Raw genomic sequence first — 23,403 nt, forward strand, 5'->3', positions numbered from 1 at the left:
GCAGCAAAATAACAGCAGTTGGCCTCAGGAGGTATAGGGCCAACAAACATGGAGATCTGTATGGAGAGAAGCCTAACAATGGTTGTTGCCAGATCCAGAAAGAAAATCGACCCCTTGGGCCATGTTGAAGCCTTTGGCACTGCCTCCTGCAGCGTGCACAGAGCTAGCAGGGAGACCTGGAGCGAGAGAAGCTGTAACTAGCGTAGCTGTGAAACCCTGGGAACCAAGTGGTATTCTCCAAGGGTCTGCTCTTGCTCTCATGTTACTTAACTCTTTCATTCATGTTGTGGGTGATGGAATTGTGTTTATTAAATGTCCAGGTGACACCGTGCTAGGAGGTAAGTAAGTGCTGCAAAGGATGGAATTGGAGTCCTGCCTTCCCTCAAGGAAATGAAGGAGTGGTCTGGAAAACAGCGGTCAATTCAGCGAGGAAAAATTCTGTGCTTGGATGAATGATGAGTGCCACAAAATGTGGGGAGAGATGAATGGCCAGGCAGTGCAGCTTAAGGGAGAGATCTGAATTAGTCTTGGTCAAACACCATATGTGGAGCTGACAGTGTACACGTTGCAGAAAGGGCAGTATCCCTCTGAGATGTGGGAAATGCTGTCTGTAAGGCACATGTGGTACTTCTTGCTCTGCAGCTGGAGTCCTGAATCCAATTTTGTGCTCTGTAACCCAGGAACAATGTGCAGCACAGCAGTGCTCAGGGGACGGGAAACCATGAGCTGTGTGTAAAGACTGAAGGATTTGTGTCTGTTTATTCTGGAGAACAAAAGAGGAGGTACAAGGTAATGGTATTCAAATATATAAAGCTTTCAGAAGAAAGGAATAAGTGTTGCCTACGTTCACGTAAGGTGCAGAATAACGGGTTTAAATAACAACTAAGTAAATAAAAAAGGGTTTAAATAACAACTGAGGAGATATAAGTTAAACAGCAAAGTAAAACTTCCTGGCCAGTGTGGTGACTTTGCACTGCAGCAACAGTCACAGGAGACTGTGGAACCTCTGTACCGTTGGAGAGCTTTTTAAAAAAGTGTTGGACAAACACTTGTCAGAAGTGATAGGTACATGTGGTGTGTGGCGGGTGTGCCTTTCAGTGAGGGAAAGAACAAATGGCTTCCTGAAGTCCCTTCCAGCTGTAATTCTGTGATATAAATTCAGTAGCAAAGCTGTGAAGCTGATTAAATAACCTCAGAACTGATAGATCAGACTTTTGGCTAATACTCAGCATGCTGTGTTTTATAGACTGTTTGTTTTTCAAAGTCGTATGAAGTCTCATATTCTCTTTTGTCTATCTTAATATCGGAAGATTTTGTAAAAGCGAGCATCAGCATTGAGCCAGATTGAATATGAATCTTTTCTTAGTACAAACTTCACGTGAAATAGAAAGACAGGTTTTAAAATGACTTCTTCAGCTCTGGGAAAGGAATTGGAACACATCATTCCATGACATTTCTTTCAGAATTACCTTAGTACTCTCCATCTTCACCCATCTTATCTTGTGCAAGGTTGTCTTCTACAATACTTGTCTAAGAGTAAATTAAATGGAAAATCAATCAATCAGGTATTGGGATAGATTGGAGAAAAAAGCAAAACAAAAGGAAAATGAATTTAAACAAAGCAGAAGACAGAATTTTTTCTTCTACAGAATGATTTTAGTTTCTCCCTACTCTGCTCTTATGAGGCCCCATCTGGAGTACTGCATCCAGGTCTGGGGCCCCCAGAACAAGAAAGACAGAGGGCTGTTGGAGAGGGTCCAGAGGAGAGCCACAAAGATGATCAGGGGGCTGGAGCACCTCCCCTGTGAAGACAGGTTGAGGGAGCTGGGATTGTTCAGCCTGGAGAAAAGAAGGCTGCGGGGTGACCTTCCAGTACCTAAAGGGAGCCTACAAACAGGAGGGGAGTCCACTCTTCACAAGGGTAGATAACGGCAGGACAAGGGGAAATGGCTTTAAGCTGAAGGAGGGGAGATTTAGGTTGGATGTCAAGGGGAGGTTCTGGAGCAGGCTGCTCGGAGAGGTTGTGGATGCCCCGTCCCTGGAGGTGTTCAAAGGCAGGTTGGATGAAGCCCTGGGCAGCCTGGTCTGGTATTAAGTGTGGAGGTTGGCAGCCCTGCCTGTGACAGGGGAGTTGGAGCTTGATGTTCCTTGAGGTCCCTTCCAACCCAAGCCGTTCTATGACTGTGTAATACAATTTTCCTGGATTTTCCCTCCCCATCTCTGGATATTTTAGTCGAGTCCAGTAGGTGCAGTCATCTCACCAACTGCCCCAGTGCATCCCATACCTGACATGCAACCATGCAGACACAAAAGGAATTAAAGATGGGTCTGCAGTTAGATGTGTTTATGATAGGAATTATAACAGGAGAAGTGTGCAGGAGCAAGTTAAGGGCTTCAAGGAAGTGGCAGATTCACTGCTTATCACTCAGAGAATCTGCAGTAATAGCGGTGGAAACATTTTCTTTTACAGCAGCAACCACGGTCTATAGGGGGTGGCACTTGTCCCCTGGCAGCTTGCAAAATGAAGCAAGGTGGCTTTTGCAGAATGTTTGCAGTGACTTCCATCTAGTTTTGAATCTTAATTCTGTCTGGTCAGAGATACTCAGTCTGTGCTTGGGACTGTATTTTGCATTCCTCCACTGATGCTTCTGGTTACCAGCTCAGAGTTTCCTTAGTGAGGCACCTTTCAGTCCTCTAGAAAAGAGTCAAGGAGCCAGGGAGAAAAATGTAATCCGAAGGCTTATTTGACTTTATTTCTGTCTAAATTCTGGCTAGAGAGTACTAGTGTTAGGCTCTGCTAAATGATCTGTGTTATTACTTGCTCTCTATGGGAGAAATACCCCCACTGCAAACAGAAATTGGCATAGTGACCAAAATAAAAAAGAGAAGAAAAAAAAGAAGGTTTATACAGATACCATAATGGTCCTAAACGTACATGACAGTATCTGAGTAATTTTAAAAAGGGTTTCTTAGGAGGCGTGTTTTAAACAACTGTAGGAAAGAAACTCAAAAGGAAGAAACCCATTGGCATTACAAAAATTAATTAATTGTATTCTTCAACAATAGAAGCAAGCAGTACTTTCATAAGTTCATTTGGATTCACTGTTTTAGCAACCAAAACAAAATTACAAACAGCGGAAGCGGGGTGAGCAAAATGTAAGAGGCACCTGCTTGGGAGGGAGCTGGATGGGAGCTTGTGCAAATTCACCACGGTGGCTTATCCAGCTATCACAGAGATTGTTGCAGGGTGGTATCGTACTGAAATAAGGTATGGCATGCAAAGACAGCAGAGGGCACATTAGCAAGTTTTTATCTAACAACAGATACAGAATTTATTTTTTGTTTACAGCTATGATTTCTAAACAAGCAGAAATTATTATGATGGAGCTTTTGCTACTGAAGGGATTGACTGCTCTCTTGGCTAACAGTGACTGGATAAACTTTCAGAAACCTGTTTGGGGGGGATTTGTTGGTACTTCACATCATTTCTTGCAGTGTCTTAAATCAGTCTTAAAAACAGATCATCTGTATTATTTCCTTTATGGTCGTGAAACCAACCTGACTTTTTCCACTGTATTAGCTGTGAATGATAGAGAAAAGACAACTGGAGGCCGTGCAAGGAGTTGGAGGGACTCTTCCACTGCTTTCTGGTCAGTGATGTTACAGCTCAAGGCCATTCTTTGTATGCAACAGGAATTTTGGATTACCTTATTGTGTATGAAATGAGATTGCCAGCAAGACAACACTGTTTGTTTTATCCTATTGCGAGGCAGTGGGTCATAGATAGTGCTGTGCAGTGCGATCCTCAATGTGGTGTTGTAGTGCACGTTGTTATAAAAATAATGACTGCAGAACTATTGCAGCTTCAGCCACCTGCCACAGAATTTACAAACATAAACTGATTTAAGTTTAGAAGTAGAAGATTTTTGTTTTCTTGTTTGTTGTTAAGTTTGAGTTTAAAGCAGACAGTAAAAGCCGATCTGAAAGCTTTATAATGCAGATGAAGGTTATCACAAACCCCATTGCTTAGTCACAAGTCCTCTGTTTGTGTAAGTGAAGTTAAATAGCTGTCAATCCTGAAACAAAGAAGGGAAGCAGATTTGTCTTCCAGGTCACTGAATCGACTACCTTATCTTTGCCTTGACTCAGGCTTCGTTCTTCTCACCATGCCTGTGATGTCCGTTTGGTGAAATGCACTCAGTATTAGCAGCAAAGTGGGCTTCGCTTTTTTCCCATGTCTCTCTGCAGAAGCATCTTTAAAGTTCATCTTTTGTTTTTACACTTTTCACAAAAGCCAACGTCTTTATCACCTCAGTGACCTTTTTCTTGATTTTTTTTTTTTTATAAAGGAGTGCTGCAGTTTCATATAGTCAGTGTATTTTTGAGCTCACAAGCCCTTCTCAGGCTTTCAGCAAACAGGCTTACAGCAAAGACTCAATTACGTGTTCCAAGAAAGGAGAGCTCAATTTTTAAATATACTGCATGCTTGCAAAAGGTGATGGATGAACACGAAAGTGGAAGGCTCCCATGCAATAAAGTGCATCTTTTATGATGCAGAGCACAGAGCACAGGAAGACGTTGTAGTAACATAGATAAATGCAGAGAGAAGAATCTTTAGCCAAAAGAAGTTCTCAAAAACAGTGTTTGCATGATTGCTCGACCTGAATGCCTTGTTTCTGAATAACTAATTTCTTGAACTTATTTTAGATGCAACAAAATAGAAATAATCCTGAAAATGGGTTCTTGTGACGTTCATACACAGCTGCATACAGTCTATGTTCCTCTTGGGTAAAAGCAAGGTGCTTGAAGGATGACAGAGGACAGGCTAGCTGCAATCCACTTCAGGCTGGCAGTACCAGAAGTTATCAGCTGACTGCTAAAGTTCCAAAGTCTTTCAGAGATATTTCCCCTTTATTGTGAAGTTTTTCTATATGTGAGAACTTGTAGCACTCACAGAGCTGATTGACTCTCTGCAGTTTATGTATTCAGGTCACGCTTTGTACTCATCTTCACAAACAGCTTCAAACAGATGGGGTACCTTTTCTCAGCATTTGACAAAAGCCAGGCTAAGGCATTTCTAAAGGGGACAGTCCCAGCCCTTTCTAACCCTGCCTTGAACGAATGTGAGGAGCCTTAATGCGCTTGCTTGTTACGGGGTTGAATTGGGGATGGCTGGGAAGTGATACTAAGTGATGTAAAATGGCCATAAAAACGTATTTCACTACATTTCACTGAGAATTAACTTTTACATTTAGAAAAGGAAAAAAAAGTTCTTTAATCATTTATGCAAAACTAAAACTATTTCAAAGTAATTTCATTACTGACTGTTAATATACTTTCTATTACTTATAAGTAATAAGTTTCTATTACTTTTTAATGGTGTAGTGGAGAGCTTAGAGGCTTTTCATTTTACTACGCATATTTTGTTCTAAACTCCAAAACCTATGTAGCTTATTACTTATTTAATCATTTCAGTATTATTCAGTCATATTTGTTTTTTAACGTAAGAGCTTTGGAATTTGCCGAATGTCTGTTTAAAGCAGAAATCTTACATCAAGTTTTTGTGGTTTTTTGGTGTTTTTGTTTTTTGGGGTTTTTTTTGTTTTTTTTTGTTTTACAGGGATGTCTTAGTGGAAGTTGGGGTTCTGTGGGATATGTCTTACAATGGTGATTTATTATTTAACATTAGTTGGTCTCGGTCCATCTTCCTCCTGGCCACTGAATGACCCTCTGTGTGAGGTATTCTTTAAAGATAATGTTGCAGAGTGGCTTGCTGAAGCACACTGGGATACACAGAGAACAGTGTGCATAATATGGTGGTACGGTCTCGGAGTCACTGGACCGTTACCAGCCTTAATTAGAGGCAGAGCCCAACGGTTGACTGTGGATGCTGACTCACCCGATTCCTCAGGTCACTGTGAAGGTCAGTTACTGGGTAGGCTCTGGGGATGATTCCTGGGCTACTGTATGGAGGCAGAGCTTCAGTTTCTCAGCTGCAGACAGAGCTTTCAGGAGGCTGAAGGAGAAGGCTTCCCATGAAATGCTGAGGCTCCTGCGGTACCGGAGACCACCTCTGTTTTCCTGTGAGCAAGCAAAGAAACCTGATGAATAGAAAAAACGCTTGGCTATAGAGAGAAGATTCAGTAGAAAAAGAAATAAGTAGTGCAGCTAGGACTGTAAAGTAAACATAAACACTTTCAAAACACCTGCAGTACCTTCTTTGATGTCAGTGAAAAGGATGTAGCACCTTTGCAAGGGACTAGCTCTCCCCAGCCTGAGACAACCAGAAAGCTGGTGTTTTTCCAACTTCCTATGAGCGTCCCCGAACTGATAGCTGTAAATCCGCAATAGGGAAGAGGATATTTCTCTTTCTTGAGAGATAAAAGAAGGCTGATGACTAATGCTGAAATGAATTGTTAAGAGACATATTTACGTCTAATTGTGCCGACTTGTTTGGTATGTGTCCCAATTAATTCGTTTTTGTTGTGAGCATATTGAAGCAACGCGCACCCTTGTGACCTTCTATTGTAATTATTACCATATTCCTCTTTTGAAGCGCTGTTTTGATTGTGTACTCAAGAAGCTCTGCTAAAATAACTGTAACATTAGTACAGAGTCAGATTTTTCCACTGTTTTGAACTCAAGGACGGTAACAAAAAGAATTACTCTTTATTGAAGATTTTGGAAGTTAAGGGTCACCATCCCTTTTGGGAGGTTTTTTGTTGTTTTGTTTTTTTTTTTAATTTCACGAAAATGACTATTTTGAAGAGTAGGAACTTGTTTCCCAACTAGAAATTCTGTAAGAAAAAATGTGTTGTTGGACGGCAGTGCCCAGATGTGACCTCATAATTCCTCCCTTGAATGCTGTATGCAGGAGCTGAAAGGGGCTGCAAGGTACAACTGTCCCTAAACTTGTTGAAAATGCTTTGTGGAATCTCTGCCCTACGTGAGGCGTTGTTTTTACTGCTGTTTAAATTAATTGCAGTATTTGACAACTGTTTACCTAAATCACACTAGAGCCAGCTGGGTGCCTGTTTGTCAGCAGGACTCTTCTAGACATGCCTGCCAGATTTGCAGCGGTAGGTGATGCTGCCTGTGCAAGTCGGGTGCTTATTCCTTTGTGTTTCCCTAGAGGAAGATTCAGCTGCCTTGTGCCTGACTCTAGGATAGAACTTTAGCTCACTAAGATGTTTTTGCACTCCTGTCCTCAGATCCTCTCCTGTTGTTTACCTGAACACACCAGCCAAATGCTTTTCTTCTATCACATACACCAGGGAAGGTACTTTTGGGCAGTGGTGATGGGGGATTAGAGAAGGGTGCTCTGTGCGTTTCACCTTCCATTCTAGTGGAAATAGGAGGTCTTCTACTTTCGGTAAGTTCTAAGCCAACTTTCCCACTCCTTTCTGTCCTACTTTCGCTGCTGTTTTGAGGAAGCTGCTGAAAGCCCTTGAGTTTTGTGACACTTAGCTGCAGCGGTCCCTTCCTTCAGGCACAACAGGACACTGGCAGAAAATATTTCTTTACACAAGATTTGCTAACATTCTTTCTCATACAAGTCTGAGTAGTATCACTGTTATCTTCCATCTACACTGGCTTCTTCTCCCTTCTGTCCAGATGCTTTTACCACCTTCTTCAAACAGTGTATGATTTTTGTTTGTCTTCGTCCCCAGTCTTTTCCTCTCTGCATCCTCACAGGGTGTCTTCATGACTGTTCTATGCTGTGTGGAGTATCTATTTTCTACAGCAGACTCTCTGTTCTTGGAACAACTGGTAACACTTCTCTAAAGATAACATTTCTCAAAAGGTCTTAGTTTTTCAATGGGCAGCCCTCTGGGCTGCTGTGGATTTTGATGCCTGAGGACAGAAGTTACTGATTAGAGCTTACCCCAGGTGCCACCCACTCACTGGCATGCTGTGCCCTCCTCACTTAACTTCAGTCTGAGGTCTTCTTCAGTGCTCTTCTTCAATGTTCTGCTCTCCTTCAGTGGAAGACTGCTCATACAGCAGTAGTTTCTACATCCGTAGCAAATACAAAGTTTGGAGGTCTTCTTTCAGTGTGAATAATAACTCAGTGTAAAATTAACTACCGTCTCAGACTGGGTCTTCATGCGCTGGGTGAAAGTGGGTGAGTGAACAAGCCAAAGCATAGTTTCTGCACAAAAACAAAATTGGAGTTTAAAGCTTTGCCCTGCTCGTTTTTGAGTTTCTCTCTGTACGTAATCTGGTTGAACTCTGACTGTGTCTAGCTGGTAAGTGCTGTGTTTTACAGTATATATGGAAGATTAGGTATGAAAGATTTATTTCCTTTCCATCATTAGGAAAGTTTCCTTTCTTCGTGAACTCGTGTCAGATGAGCATGCAGCCAAGGTGCTGTGTTTTATATCGTACCTACAGGAGTATGCTGAGTGAAATCTGAGTCTTCCGAGTTGTTAAAATACAGCTTTCTGTTTGTATGTATTTTGGCACAGAAACAGAAAAGCTAGGGTTGGAGGCAGGAAACGGATTGCCATCGTGGAAATTTAATGACCAGCTCTTTCCCTGTGAAGTGTGTGGAAAAGTGTTTGGTCGACAGCAGACCTTGTCCCGACATCTCTCGCTGCACACAGGTAAAAGCTGATGCTTTGATGTTATTCTTTAGTGCTGAGGAAATCCTTGTGTTCGTCGTAGCTTATTTAAGATGGATGGGGGGAAGATAAGCAGATGAGTGTCTGTAGAACGGGCTATGCTCAGCTTTTTGCTAGAGCAAAGGCAACACCAGAAACAGGCCAGAAATAGCCACAGCAGAGGTGCTTGGGGACTTAGCTAACACTTCTTTACAGCCAGCTTGTAATTAATCTTTACAAAACGTGCAAGTTCAAGTTGGTCCAAGTTCCTGCAGATCAACCTGTAGATATCAGCTGTTTAACCAAATCTGCTAGCGCCATTCTGAAGGAAAGACACAGCCTTTGTCCGGCCTTTCTTACATTTGCATGATGAGCTTCTCAAATGTTATCAAACAACAAAAGATTTGGCTTTGATGTTTCAGATATGGTGAAACTGGCAGGATTGAATACCATCGTTCACCTTTGCTCTTATTATTTACTGTTTTTAAGAGCAACTATTCAAGTTCGTACCACCTCCCTAAAAGCCAATGATTGAAATCAACTGAGATGAGCGGTTTTTACATGGAAGATGCACTTTGTCGGCCTGCTGAGATGCACTGCACAAAATAAGACTTGAAAGCAAGAATTTCTAATACAGTACTGAAAAATATTGTTGGTATAATGCCAGTATGTGTCACTTAGTACAGCCACGCTGGAAAGGTTCAGATGCTCTCGTTCCTTGGCATTGTGGACTTTTCTTAATCCAGAGCTGCTCTATTGAAGTTCTTCCCCCTAGCACTTGTTGTATTATGTTTCAAATTTAGAGCAGCAGCACTTGAACGGAGAGGGTTGTAAAAGCTGATGTAATATTTGGTTGTTTTATTAATCAGCTCTTCACAATAGGAAGCCTGGCATGCACAAAGAAATTGCTGCCAGGACTTAGGATTGTTAAATTTGAAATGAAATTGTTTTTATTTTAAAGGCTGTGAAGCACTGAAGCTCATGTTTAATTTCTTTTAATTGTTCTTTGAGTGTTTTTTGTTTTTGTTCTTTTTGTGAGCTTGCGTTCAGAACTGGCCTTATGCTGCAGCATTCCCTTTCATCCCTGCCCACCCTCAGATCTTAATACAATACCATCAACCCTGCAAGTGATCGTATGGGCAACCTCAAGAATAAGCGGACCCAAAATTGAAATAAAAGATGTTGGCTAAAGGAAATAGTTGCAGGTTATGGACCTGTTTCTGTACTGGCTTTGCCGCAGCTCTCAGAGCAGCAATTACCCCACTTTTGCAGTTTATAAAGTTTTATATCTGACTACAAATGGTAGGCCGTGCTAAAAATATAGCCCTAAACTACTTCCAAATGAAGTTGTTGTTTTTTTTTTCCTGAGTAATTGCTGTGAACTTCTATACTTTTCCAAAACGTCTAGTTTCCAAAGTACCTTATTCAGGAAATTGTTCAGAGAAACTCAAAGGAATGCATACTTGGTTATTGGAAGCTGTAACAACAGTTTGCTTCGAAATGAAGTTTAAATGGACGGTTTTCTGTTTCTTTCTCAGAAGAGAGAAAATACAAATGCCACTTGTGCCCCTACGCTGCTAAGTGCCGTGCTAATCTGAACCAGCACCTGACCGTCCATTCTGTGAAGCTGGTGAGTACAGACACTGAGGACATTGTCAGCGCTGTCACTTCTGAAGGCAGTGATGGAAAGAAGCACCCTTACTATTACAGGTGAGGACCTAGGCAAGAGACCTAGTGCACCAGACACTGGAATTTGTCTTAGCTGCCTGCATAGGCTGTTACAGGACCTCTTCTGGTGTTCCACGGTGAAACTGCGCTGAATGTATTTGACTTGCCCATGTCTATCTGACTTTGTGCTAAGCAGCAGAACTAGCTGGCTGCCTCGTGCTGTTTGACTTGGATGGTCATTGGGAAGGACAGAGTTCTTCAGCATGTGTGGTTTTGTTCTGGATGGGTTTTTTTAATGGTTCTGTGAGTCAAATGGACTCCTGGAAGCCTCTCTAATTTTTGATTTAAGTTTTGCACTGAGGAACTTCCCACTGTTTATGTAGATTCATGGCAAATCTAAAGCACTGTTAACTCTGTTGTTTTCAACCAAATCTATGAAATCAAAGAGTAACGTATTAAAATAAAACATACACATTTTCCCATTTGCTAGAGGTATATACATTGTGACCAATATTGTGAAAAAAGACTTTTAGGAGAACGAGCCAGAAAAATTGAAAGGAACTGCCCAGACGAAATGGCAATTTGGGCATTCTCCTTTTTGTATGCAGTGCCGTGTGTTCTGCAAATTGTGCTATGCGCCCTAGTGGCCAAGCAGAGTACAAAATCATTCTCAGAGTGCTTCTTGCTTTAAATTGTGATGGCCGCGAAAAACAAGAGGAGGACTGCACAGAAGGTTAAAGGGTCCATTCCATTGCTTCTCAATATCACTCTGCATATGTATTGGCTGTGAAATCTGTCTCCATGTTAATTATTTGCATAGCTGAGGACTGCTGTTTTCCAGTCAAGCGTAAGAAATGTTTGAACCCATTTTTACTTGCTTACGCTGAAACTGCCAGGCAGTTTTTCACAGGATCCCGGTTTGGCATGGGAACCATTCCAGGGCTTGAAAATAACTCCTAGAGCGTGCAGCACGCTTTCTGTTTGTCAGTGTATCAGCCATACTAAACGTCTTGGCAAAGCTGCGGTGCCTCTTATTGCCCAAAGGAATCAGCTAGGTGATGTGCAGCATCTGGAATCTGTAGTTTTTAATTAACTTTATGATTATCTAGCATCATTATAGCATGTACAGGATTGTTGCGTTGTGCCTGCCCTTAATCACATTGGCACGGCCATCAGTTCAGAAGCAGTTCAGCAGACAGAGAATTTTCCAATGAACATTCAACAGTGAGGAAGAGAACTGTGCAGTGAGGGTGGGTTTTTTGGTTTGTTTTTTCAAAATGAAGGGAAGGATAATATTCTTCTATTTGTACTTTATTTTTTTAATGCTTCTTACTCTTGAATTCCCTTCTGCTTGCAGCTGTCATGTGTGTGGGTTTGAGACGGAGATGAACGTCCAGTTTGTCAGTCATATGTCCCTTCATGTGGATAAGGAGCAGTGGATGTTCTCGATTTGCTGCACAGCATGCGATTTTGTCACCATGGAAGAGGCAGATATGAAGGCTCATGTCAACAGCAAGCACACAGGTGACGATCCCCACCTCCCAGCTGCTGTGATCTCTCTCTTCCCTGCTTTTTAGGTGCAACCTTCACACTCCTGATAAGCGCTCTCTTTACTTTCACTGAAATGCTTGCTAATTAAGGTCTGATCTCTTAAAGCTGAAGTGAAGCCAGGCAAATAGTCCGCTAGTACAGATCAGTTTTCAAGTGTAGGGGACAAATGAAGGGCTACTTGGCCATGTCCCTCAAATCTCCTCCCTTGCTGAAGGTAACATAGATTGTTTGTTTTTTTGACTCATTTATTGTTTCATCAAAATCCTGATTTGATCTCAGTGCTGATAAGGCAACTTTGAGCACTAGCTGTGTGCATCTGGCTTTAAGGTTATAACACATAATATACTGAGCTTTGCTCTTGGTGTGTTCAGAGTTTTTGTTGATGTTTCTTTAATGTTGTGACTCAGAAATACTTTAAATGTCACTTTATATTCAGTATCAGAGCAAATCCTGTGTCTTCTCCCTGGTCCTGTTCTTAGTCACTTAATAGCCAAAGATAAGAGCAATAGGAGTTTTCAAACAAGCTCCATATGCTTAGTCCAACTAGTGAAGCCTGGCATAATTTAAGGAGGAGAAAATTAGAATGCTTTCAGTTGATTTCATTTATAACACCAAGCAGAAGAATTTTGTTGTCACAAACTACTAATAATTGCGTTGACAGTCCTGAAGCTGAACTGCATCCAGCGCCATTTTCCCATCATTAAATTGCTCTTTATGTCGAAGGTAAAAGTGGGAAGATAGGAAGGGTGGAAAGAGATAAAGGAGAGGAGAATGTTGGTGCTTATAATGCACGTTGAATTATTGGAATGCCTCACAAATCTTTGTGCCAGCTTTCAGCACTGCAGCTCTACTCCCATCTCCCTGCACACGCACTGTCTTTACCCAATTTTTTCATCCATCTCCACTTGTAGATGGAGAAATGCCACCTATAGCCATGTGAAAAAATGGCATCAGAGCTCAGAACAAGAGCTGTACTTGTTGTGGCTAAAATACTGGAGGTGCTTCTTGTCTTTTAAAGCTTGTCTTTTAATTATCGCTTGTCTTTTAATTATCTGTTCTTCATTCACTCTGTCAAATTGAGCCATTCAGCAGGAGATCCCGCCAAATGCTTACACATATGGCACGTATTGGGGGAAAAAGACAGGATGGGTTTTCTGGTTCACTCGCCTCCAGTCCCTACGCTGTAAGGTTACTTACTCATAAAAGGCCTGTTTGTAAGGCTCTTGGCATATGTCTTCAGGCAAGTAGAATTGTTTTGGACCCGCTGTGCCCACAGACAGATAGCATGCAGATTTTCTGGTATTCAAGTTGAGGTGCCTTTTTAAAATTGCCAGCATGTGTCTTAGTAATAACCAGAACTCACCCGTGTTCTTTTCTGCCAGAAGTTCCCTCAGTCTGACACATCAGCTCACCTCCCTCCATCTTTTTCTCCCCTCCCCACGGTATTTATTCTCTTCCTGTATTTCTGGAGAACAACCCTCTCCCATCTAAATATTCATTGGGCCTTTTCTTACATGACACACTCTTCTGAAAGTACCGATCGTACACTGTGTGTGTTCTTGTGAGATCCCCATTCTTGGCATACACAACAATGGCTGCACGTGGCATATTTAGTTGGAATAAGTAGCGGTGGCAGAGTAAAACAGCAGCAGCTGCTGGGAATAACTCGCGCAGTAATATTCTGTGATCATATTTACCTTCCTTGGAGACTTTAGCTTGCTGATAGCTCGTATTCATCCTGTGTTCTGCTCAACTTGTTCCTTTATTTTGTTTTCCTTGACTGTTTCCAACTTAAGCTCTCCTCATTTGTAGCAAAAATTCTTCCAGGTCATAACCTTGTAGTGTGTACTATAAAATTTCATTCCATTTTTATTACTCTAGCCCCCAAGGTCAGTGAGTCTTTCTGTATGATATCCCAGTCATCCTTCCTATTGACAGCATGGGTCATCAGATTTCATTAGCGCGTTCCAACATTTTTATCTAGACTTAAAGGTGCCACTTGTGAGCTTTTAGCTGGATACATATTGCTGTATGCAGAGGCCTCAATCGGAGGACTTACTTTATCACATAGATAATATGACATTTTAGTTAAGTCTGTTTTTAACACAGCTCTGAATAAAGCGTGACATAAAGGGGAGGAAATAATTTGTCCATTCTGATTCTTTGGCTCAGAGTGGAATGTACCACATTAGGCTTATATGAAAACTCTCACTCTTGCTCATTTCTAGCGTGCGATACTATTTGGGATTCCAACTTCACACATTTATTGCACACATAAGGCAACGCTGGAGTGCTACAGCTTTAGATCCAGTTAAATATGTTTTGTTTTATTGTTTTTTTCATTTAATTTTCAATGAGAGTTCCTAGCAACAGCAGATACATCTTGAGACCAGGCTGTTATTTCTTACAGTCTTTATTCTTCTCTACCCTTCCTCTCAGAGCTACCCAATAGACAGACAAAAGCAGAAAGGTGATGGAAGCTTAATTTGGAACACTAGTAAACGATGCCATCAACAGCACCCCAACCTCCATTTGAGAAAACGTGGCTTTTTTTCTCAGTGACAAGTTCTTGATCGTCTGAGCCAATCAAAGTGTGCGCTTGGGATTTTTTTTTTTTTTTTTTTGCTTAATAATGTGATAGAATTGCATGCTTCCTTTCATTGCCATTACAGACAGAATACCTTCTAGGATATGCTAGTATAAACACTTAAAAAAGGAGGGATATGAAATCATGATGCTTCCCTAACTGACCAGTTGATTTCAGACTTGTTTATAAGTATGTTTGAATTAACTTCAAATGACACTCATCCTGAAATGTAAAACAGGATTACAGTCTGCTGTACTAGCTATTGCTCCTAATTCCAATTTTTCAGCTGAGGAGAGGAAGACACCCAGTGAATCTAACAGTCCATCTTCATCTTCACTGTCAGCACTCAGTGACTCTGCTAACAGCAAAGAAGATGCAGATGTATCTCCAAAAAACAAGGGTTCAAACAACCTGCTGGTCATTTCTGTAGTGCCTGGTACTCAGACCTCACTGAATACTGAAGAGAAGTCAGAGAAAGGTAAAAAAAAAAAAAAAAAAAACCAACCATAAAACAAATACAAATTGTCACCTCGTATGCAGTAGATCCGGCCACAGTATCAGGAATGCTTTTTCCTTTTCTTCATTTTTCAGGCTTTGAATGCGTTTTCTGTAACTTTGTCTGCAAAACAAAAAATATGTTTGAGCGCCATCTGCAAATCCACCTGATCACACGGATGTTTGAGTGTGATGTGTGCCACAAGTTCATGAAGACACCCGAGCAATTATTGGAGCACAAGAAATGCCACACTGTCCCCACTGGTGGGCTCAAGTAAGGAAAGCAAGTACACCAACTTTTACTGTGTTCAGCACCTCTAATATTGTGGGGACCAGGACAGAAGGAAGTAAACCAGAAAAGACTAGTAAAGTGTCTGAGAATCCAGATTTGGGGCTTCTGTTGTCTAGAGAATAAAAGCCCAGTCCATTAGAGTTGCCTTAACGTGGGTTTGCACCATTATAGCAAATAGTAGTATATGTAGTTTTCCCCAGTGATAGATCTTAACAAAGTATGTCCTTTCCCATTTCAAGTCAAAGAGGAGAAAGTCCATGATGGGTCCTAAGAGAATGAGGCAGCACGGCACGGAGGCAGTGTCCAATTAAGAGGCATTTTGAAGGCATTAGAGGAAAGGAGAGCATGCACCGCATTCTCTGTTCTGCACCTAGCTCAAAGAATCTAAATCCTGTCCAATCTGTGCCACTAAGCATGGAGTCAGCTTCTCAAAATCAGACCTCTCAGTTGCTTTGTAATCCTTGTAGATTCTAATGCAAAGTCAGCCTTTCTCAGCAACTAACTATTTGATCCTTTTCTGCCTTTCTTTGCATGTTTGGAATAATCACTGTAAATTAACGTGTAACAAGCAGTACGCTCTTTTAAGAAAAAAACCCTGTCTTTGGCTAAGGTGCTGTCCTTTAAGATCTGTTCGTACGGAGCAATGTTTCTAGTGAGCGACTGTGCCCTTATGTCAAAGTTGGACCCCTGAGGGGAGGGGTGATAGTTGGGGCCATACGCTTGCTCCTTGTGTGCAGGCGACGTGTTGTTATGCAAGATGTATGCCCCTGTTCTCCATTTGTTCCAGCTGCTGCAGGAAGAGAGGCTGGAGCCACTTCCAGCCCGGCACAGGCCTCCCTGCTCGCACTGTTCTTGCTAAGCAAACTAATGTTTTCAATGCACTGTAACTGTCAGGTAACTAGCGTGCCACGTTTAACGTTACCATGAGTAGCTCTATCAGTTTGCACTGAGGTTTGTGAAAACTGGTTCTGTTTGCCAGGCAGTGTCTTGTTATACAGCTCTGTAGTTTCCCAAATTTGAATCTGTGATCAACTGAGATATGATGACTGAATCTGGGAATAAGACCGGGCTAGGAAACAAGTAGCGTGCCAGAACGATGGGATGTCTGTCTGGGACGCACAGGCCAGTGATCTCACGCGCTCTGGGTTTAAGCTGCACAGAATCTATTCTATTTACTGAGGAAAAATCATGACCTATGACTCAGACCTTCCTGACAGAATGGGCTTCTCAGTCTACATAAGTTATTCCTGCCCGACTCCAGTAATAATCAGGTACCTTCAAAGCTGCATCTAAGAAAAAGCTCTGATTTTTTTTTTTTTTAAGGCATCCAGAAGAGCCTGAAGAGATCTAAGTAAATTGTATTTTTCTGTCTCCTGTTTGCTGTGGGGGAAGAGAAAAAAAAAAAAACATGATTCTTCCAGTTCCAGATCAAAATCTGAGATTCTGATCCAGAGAGCACCCAGCTCAGGAGAGGTATGTGCGCATAGACAGCTGAGTTCTCTGTTGCAGTAGAGCTAACCACTTTCAGCAGCCTCAGTGCCAGGTTCCCTCTCTGGATCAGAGTACTTGATGCTGCATCAGGAAAAGCGTCCGGATATTTTACTTCTGTTTGTTTGTCCTCCTGTATTATTTGCTGCACTCACTCCAAAATCTCTCCATCGTTAGCAAGATGAAACGCAATCAGTTGTAGTGAGTGAAAACAAATGAGAGGATATCTGCTAAGAAATGACCTTAAATGACAGTGCATAATTGGCAGAGCTGCTAAAGAGTGAATGCAGATCAGCAGGCAAGGGAGACAGCCGTAAGACGGCAGCTTGGCGCAGTAGTTGTGTCTTTTTACCTAGACTTGCTCTTCTAGCTCACAAGCTAGATCTGGAAGCCAGTACGCTTTGTTTAACGCAGCAGATATTCTGGGCGGGTAGCTGTCTTCACCAACTTCCTCTAAGCCGCACCAAGCAGGATCCGGTGCGTTTTAGTCTTGATGGTGTCCAGGCTTGGTCAGCTCAGCCTTCCTTCCCAGCTTTGAAGGCTCCCTCCTTCAGCCTTCTCAGCCCTTCCTGGTCCAGGAGCCAGGGGTGAGGCCCTTTACCACGTCCACCCTGGTCCGGAAGCTTTCTGCTGTGAGTAAGCAGAGCCCACATCCTGTTCCCACATTGGAACAATTCCTGCTGCGCGGCAGAGGCGGCTGTAGGCAAGCATAGCCGAGCACAGACTAGCTCATCTCCCAGCAATGGGAATCCCTACAGATCATCTTAATAAGCCAACTTTCAGCTGTTTCTAGCCGGATACCCAGCAAGCTTATTGTACAAAGTCACATAAAAGGAATTTCCTAAGCCGTACATACAGTATTACAAGTTTATTCCATCTTGACTTAAACAGCTGCTTTCATACTCATCTGTAAACACTCTCTTTAAACCACTTCTGAATGGAGAAAATGGCAAAAGTGACTTTGTGCAAACACTAAGAATGTCGTTACCCAAAGTACTTGTGAATCAGTCACCCACAGCACCTGGCCTGCTTTGCAGAACCTGCCCCGCAAAGGTAAGCCAGACGATTAAGGGGACGCTCCTTTGGTGCCTTCCTAGGAATGAGCGAGTTCTACTGCCGTTAAATAGGCCAGCGTACTCTAAGTAGAGACAGATGAACCAAACGTAATACAGAAACCAAACAGGGAGGACTAGGCGCCTTTTCTCCTGCTTTAGTAGGGCAGAGACGGGCTGAATGAGAGGTTTGTCCCAGTAACACAAGACTTCCAGCCACGTGACTTCTCTTTTCTCTGTGCCAGGTGCCCATTCTGCATCTACTCCACTAACCGCCCTGCAGCAATGGAGTGCCACCTGAAGACTCACTACAAGATGGAGTACAAATGTCGGATCTGCCAGACAGTGAAAGCAAATCAGCTGGAGCTGGAGATGCACATCCGAGAACACCGCCTTGGCAACCATTACAAGTGCGACCAGTGTGGCTACCTGTCCAAGACCGCCAACAAGCTGATCGAACACGTGCGTGTCCACACTGGCGAGCGCCCTTTTCACTGTGACCAGTGCAGCTACAGCTGCAAACGCAAAGACAATCTCAACTTGCACAAGAAACTGAAGCATGCTCCACGCCAGACTTTCAGCTGCGACGAGTGCCTGTTCAAGACTACCCACCCTTTTGTTTTCAGCCGCCACGTGAAGAAGCACCAGAATGGGGACTGCTCTGAAGAGGAGAAGAAAGGCCAGTATTCAACCTCTAAGGAAGCCAGTCCACTCCTACCGGTGAACAGCTCTAGAAACCTCTTGTCACCCCTCTCAGTTATGTCTGCCTCCCAGGCTCTGCAGACAGTGGCTATGTCAGCTGCGCAGAGCAGCGGGGCAGAACCAAACTTGGCAGTGAAAGCCTTGGCCATCAACGGCACCTCCCTGTGCTTTGATAAATACTGGAACTCGGAGTTTGCCCACCTTATTCCTCTAACAATGTTTTTCCCCAAAAACCACTACAGTCTCACATTCCATCCGCCCAGACCTCAGACTGCACCGGGAGGTGCCTCTTCACCTAAACACTCCTTCCTTGCCTACCTTGGACTAACAGAAAGGGCAGAAACTGTCTGAGGGCAGTTACATTCTGTACCAAAAATACCCCAACAAACCCAGCAGGTATACATTGCTGCAAACCGTAAACCGAAGAGGTAATGAACATTTGTACTATATCAGTAGTAAGGTTTAGAAAATGGCTCTGTGTATACTTATTGCATTGACATGAAAGCTGCTTTATTAAATCTTCGAGAGGTGACCTACTGCATACTTCTACCTTCAGCATGTTCCCAGTACTCTTATCTAAGAAACTATTTTGTCTTGTTAAGCTGAAAAAGAGTGTCCTTACTGGCAATCAGCGCTTGTAAGATTTCATATTGATGCTTTCTTTTTATTTTTGGGGTTTTTTTTGTGTGTGTGTGTGCGTATGGGTGTGTGAAAGAGAGTCCGTAAGCGTGCCATGACACTGCTTTTGCACATCCCTTATATTGGTTTACTTACCTATTATCGTTCTCCCTTGAACACGCTCGTTCCCTCCCTTCCTCTGTATCCCCCCAAACTGTAGAGTTGGGGCGGGAGTAACTCTTGGTCTGGGGTTGACCGGTGTCATCATTTCAGCGCTGCCAGCAGCATCGTTTAGTTGTTTGCTGCCTTGTATTGAGTTGTCAAGGTTTGAGGATTTGGGGTAGAGCTGATGAGGAAGAAGTGGCTCTCAGCACGGCAGGATGAGAGTATAACAGTGCAAATGCATGTGTGCGTGTGTACTCCTACACGTGCACGTGCAGCGTACGCACTCACACAGCAGGCTCCCTTCTCAGCTTACGCAGGTGTAACAGACACCTGAGTCTGGGCCATAACATACATCTTTTGTTTTAAAAGGACATATAAATATTATATATAGATACATATATGCTGTATTATGCAGTGGTTACCTTTTAGTTTGCAGGAACAACTTGTATAACTAGAAATCTATGGTGGAAAAAAATCCAACAAAGGGGATTTTACAAAGGGTATGGATAAATTCTGGGTATAAATACTCAGACTAAAAAAAAAAAAAAAAAAGGCAGATTTGCACAGTGCTTTAGTCTTGCACTAGTTTGTTTCTCAGTTGCAAAAAAAACAAAAACAAAAAAATTCTGCGGGATGAAAGTAATAAGACTGTATATTTGAAAAGGTACCAGTAACTTTGAAATACAAAGCTATAAAAAAGATACTGTTTGACAGATACAGTTCTCTTTTATGTCCTCACTATTTCAATTGTACTTGCAGATTCCAAGGTCCTATCATACCCTCCACATCGTTAGTAATGCTTTATTCCTTTCTGTTAATGGCTGATAGAGCATACACTGCTAGGAAACTAACTTTGTGCTTATTTAACGCTCTTACTTTGTGGTCATTAAAATGACGTTGTATGTGGCACTTTACTGCAGGAGGAAGCAAATGCAGAGCGGTTGTATAACCTTTCTTAATCTCAAAATGCCAACAGTGATCTGAAAGAAGAGTAACTGTCTATTAATTGATTTGTTCCTTAAACAACTTAAAGATTAGGATAAAAAATCCTCTGCATGTAAATTGGGAATATAAAATACGAAACACTTCAAAATTTCACAGGACTTACAGGAATACTTTCTTAGTGGATTTTTGTTTTCCACGGTGTCTCTTGGAATTAGATCTTGCTGTCCTTCGCCATCAGGTATTGGACATGTCTGACCTCCTTGCTTTTTTCAGTCCTTCTCTTTCTCTCGACCAAGCCATCGTAAGCGATGCGCTGAATCACATCTGATGTGCTACTTACTTCCCACTCTCATGCTGTTCCAAAGCAATTTCTTCTGCAGGGTACTGTGGGAAGGAGGGATCTCAGCAGACCAGTTTGGACAGCACAAAGGCAGTATCCCAGTTCAGGTAGGCATTTCTGGTCCACGAAGGCTCTGAGCCACACACACATAGGTAGAAACATAATCTCAATCTTCTTCATTTTTCAAATGAAGCTTACATAGGGTATCTTTTTTTTTTTTTTTTTTTTTTTTTTTTTTTTTTTAATGCAGAACTTGCATCATTTTATTTATTTATGTGGAAGATTCCTACATTTGTTTTGCACTGAGATGGCCAAACACTCTCCACAGGCATGACCAAAGTCTTCCTGTTCAGGGAGGACATTCTCATTTGTGCACTCCTGTTTAACATCCTCAAAGCTATTTACAAAGGGGAAACATCCGAAATAGGAGGAGGTTATTATTTGGAATAATTAATTAAAGGGCAGAGAAGTCTCACCATTTTGTTTACATTCCAGCAGAAAATTTTTGTTCTACTGAGCATATGGCAGTTCTGCCTGTCTGTGCAGTAGAGAAAAGCCATCTGTTCCAAAGTAAACATAAAAACGTTAGTAACAACGCAACTCAGGGCCCTCTTTGCCATCCAAACTCCTGGTAACCCCCCTGGGAGTACAGACAAAATAGAAAGCGGTGTGTTAGTAAATACAGCAAGCATAAAAAACCGAGTGTCTCAACAGTGTGAAATATGCAGTCTGCACCCAGAAACTATACCAGTTCTCTCAAATACACTCAATGCGTTATATCTCTGACCCCACCATAGTAAAGCAAACACTTCCAAAGCGAAAAGCTTTTTTTTTCAAACCAACAGGGAAAGTACAGCTGTCTAGGAGGAGGTACAAATATTACTAGGATGCTTTCTGTAAGCCAAACTGCAATATAATTGGGGCTGGAAGTTCCAAGAATGCGCTGTCAGCGCACAAATGCCACGTGTTCAACAACGCTCCATCGTACCAGTACCTGACAAAGTAATGTCTAATGTACCTGGAAATTTTCTTCAGCACTTTGGAAAGGATAAATTCATTCTTTCTGGTACGTCACAGAAGTTTTCTCTGTAAGGAAAAGTGTGTTGGGAGGTTTTTATTTTTTTAAGGAAAAAAAATACCGTATTTATCAGAGCTCATCGTATTAACATAATTGGTTTGAAGTTCAAGACTAAAGAAAGGAATGTTCTCCAGAGATATCCCCTACCTAGTAAAGACCAACAGTTCTGAAAAATTCCCCCCACCATAAAGCTAATTTCATAATAGTTTATCCCTATGCATTCTTTAATGAAGGCTAGTGTGTTTTTCCATTCAGTACTTCAGTTAAAGTTCTCAGCACTTTTTTCTTTCTTCTGTTTTTTTTTTTTTTGGTGTATTATGTTCAAATATCATTCTGTCAAGGTCTGTGTACATTATTATTAAAAGTTTGTATTGTAAAAAGCTTTTTGCATTATAAGGCTGTACAGGGTCATTTTGACAGTAACTGGTATATTCCTTTGCATCTTACGTTGCATTGCCAATTTCTAGTGTATCCAGTTTGGAAGTACAATATACTCTAATTAAAAAGGTTGGCTATATTCCTCGTTTCTTTTTGTTTTTTCTTCCTCTAATTTCACCTAGAACAGATTTTAGGCTTGATGTGGGGGAGGGAAAGGATATCCCTACAAGACAAGATGCACGGAAAAGAGGGAAGATATTATCAACAGTGCAGATGAAAAAGGAAAGCTCTGGTTAAGCGAAGGTCCCACTGAACATGCCAAACCTCGATCAGGCCAAACCTCAACCCAACTGCTAAAAAGCACAGCCCCCAACCCAACATATTTCTGACAGAGGAACTCTATCTGTACTCACACAGGGGCAATATCACATACATACATCACAAAGCCACTGTCCTTTAAAGGAGGTGGCTGTCATGGGATTGTAAACCTGCACAATTTTCATCGTTTAAATCAGGTTTCCCTGAACTTTTTCTGATACGTAAACCAATATACATTTGTGTGTACATAGAAAACAGCTCTGGATCCACTTCAGGTGGCAATGACTGTCCTGCTTTCAATATGCTGTTCTGTATATTTTGCATATACCACCCATATAAAATTACATCACAGAATCACAGAATGGCCAGGGTTGGAAGGGACCTCAAGGATCACGAATCTCCAGCCCCCTGCCACATGCAGGGCCGCCAACCTCCATACCTAACTCTAGACCGGGCTGCCCGGGGCCCCACTCAACCAGGCCTTGAACACCTCCAGGGACGGGGCATCCACGACCACTCAAGCCAAATAATAAAAGTAGAGGAATTAGTTCTTAGAATCCCGCACTTGTCACAGTCACCACGAGTCCAGCGGAGCAGGGCTCAAGACAGAGACTTTGAAAAATCTCAATAAGGATATTCTTTAACACGACTGTAGAGACTGATTTTTTTGTGAGAAATGGCGTCATTAATGCAGAGCTATGTTTTAAAATATACGTTGTGTTCAAATATATCACTTGTGTTCATAACAAACAGACATGTGCATTATATCATCCGCCATCATATCTGCTGCTAATTGGTTTCCTTGTTGACAAGTCTCAGCAGAAAGGTTAAGTACTGGCTGTAAAAGCAATGCGGCCTCCTGCCCGAGAGGTCAGAGCACAGGCAGCCTGTGCGAGAGCCTGCACTACGCCTCTTCTCTGCTATATATTTTCTGAGAGCTAATAAAACACTGGTGCAATCACTCCGAACCGGAGGTCTGCCAACCGCCTCATTGTCTGTGGAATGGCAGTAAGTGGTGTGTCATCATCTCATCGCAGAGGCCTTGCAAGTACCTTGCAAGGGTAAGGAGTGCGGTCTTTTGCACTGAAGTTGTAGAAACTACCACAGACACATCTAAAAATCA

The 23,403-nt window shown here is 42.2% G+C and overlaps 1 protein-coding gene and 1 long non-coding RNA gene across 11 annotated transcripts in view; one reads left to right on the forward strand and one right to left on the reverse strand.

Annotated features, from left to right (window-relative positions):
* LOC128084422 (uncharacterized) overlaps positions 1-19,329 on the reverse strand; it is a 32,463-nt gene extending 13,134 nt beyond the window's left edge. For 3 of the 6 annotated variants that reach the window (XR_008208534.1, XR_008208535.1, XR_008208532.1), the window contains exons 1-4: positions 19,213-19,329; positions 14,939-15,028; positions 5,896-6,081; positions 1,470-1,530 (exon numbers count right to left, since the gene is read on the reverse strand). This is a non-coding gene — a long non-coding RNA (uncharacterized LOC128084422). Of the gene's footprint in view, positions 1-1,469; positions 1,531-1,995; positions 3,259-5,895; positions 6,082-14,938; positions 15,029-19,212 lie in introns of those variants that run through there. The other 3 variants (XR_008208537.1, XR_008208533.1, XR_008208536.1) reach the window with 2 other exon arrangements.
* The window catches only part of ZNF827 (zinc finger protein 827), a 132,933-nt gene extending 110,832 nt beyond the window's left edge, over positions 1-22,101 (forward strand). For 4 of the 5 annotated variants that reach the window (XM_052690437.1, XM_052690438.1, XM_052690439.1 and 1 more), the window contains 6 exons: positions 8,469-8,606; positions 10,142-10,313; positions 11,629-11,795; positions 14,696-14,887; positions 15,001-15,178; positions 17,982-22,101. In XM_052690437.1, coding sequence (XP_052546397.1) covers positions 8,469-8,606; positions 10,142-10,313; positions 11,629-11,795; positions 14,696-14,887; positions 15,001-15,178; positions 17,982-18,789 — 1,655 coding nt within the window. In that variant the 3' untranslated portion in view covers positions 18,790-22,101. Of the gene's footprint in view, positions 1-8,468; positions 8,607-10,141; positions 10,314-11,628; positions 11,796-14,695; positions 14,888-15,000; positions 15,179-16,519; positions 16,670-17,981 lie in introns of all 5 variants that reach the window. The other variant, XR_008208531.1, reaches the window with a different exon arrangement.
* The last annotated feature ends 1,302 nt before the right edge of the window (positions 22,102-23,403 follow it).

The sequence above is a fragment of the Tympanuchus pallidicinctus genome, unplaced genomic scaffold (genome assembly GCF_026119805.1).
Source record: "Tympanuchus pallidicinctus isolate F22 unplaced genomic scaffold, pur_lepc_1.0 scaffold26, whole genome shotgun sequence".
NCBI lineage: Eukaryota > Metazoa > Chordata > Aves > Galliformes > Phasianidae > Tympanuchus > Tympanuchus pallidicinctus.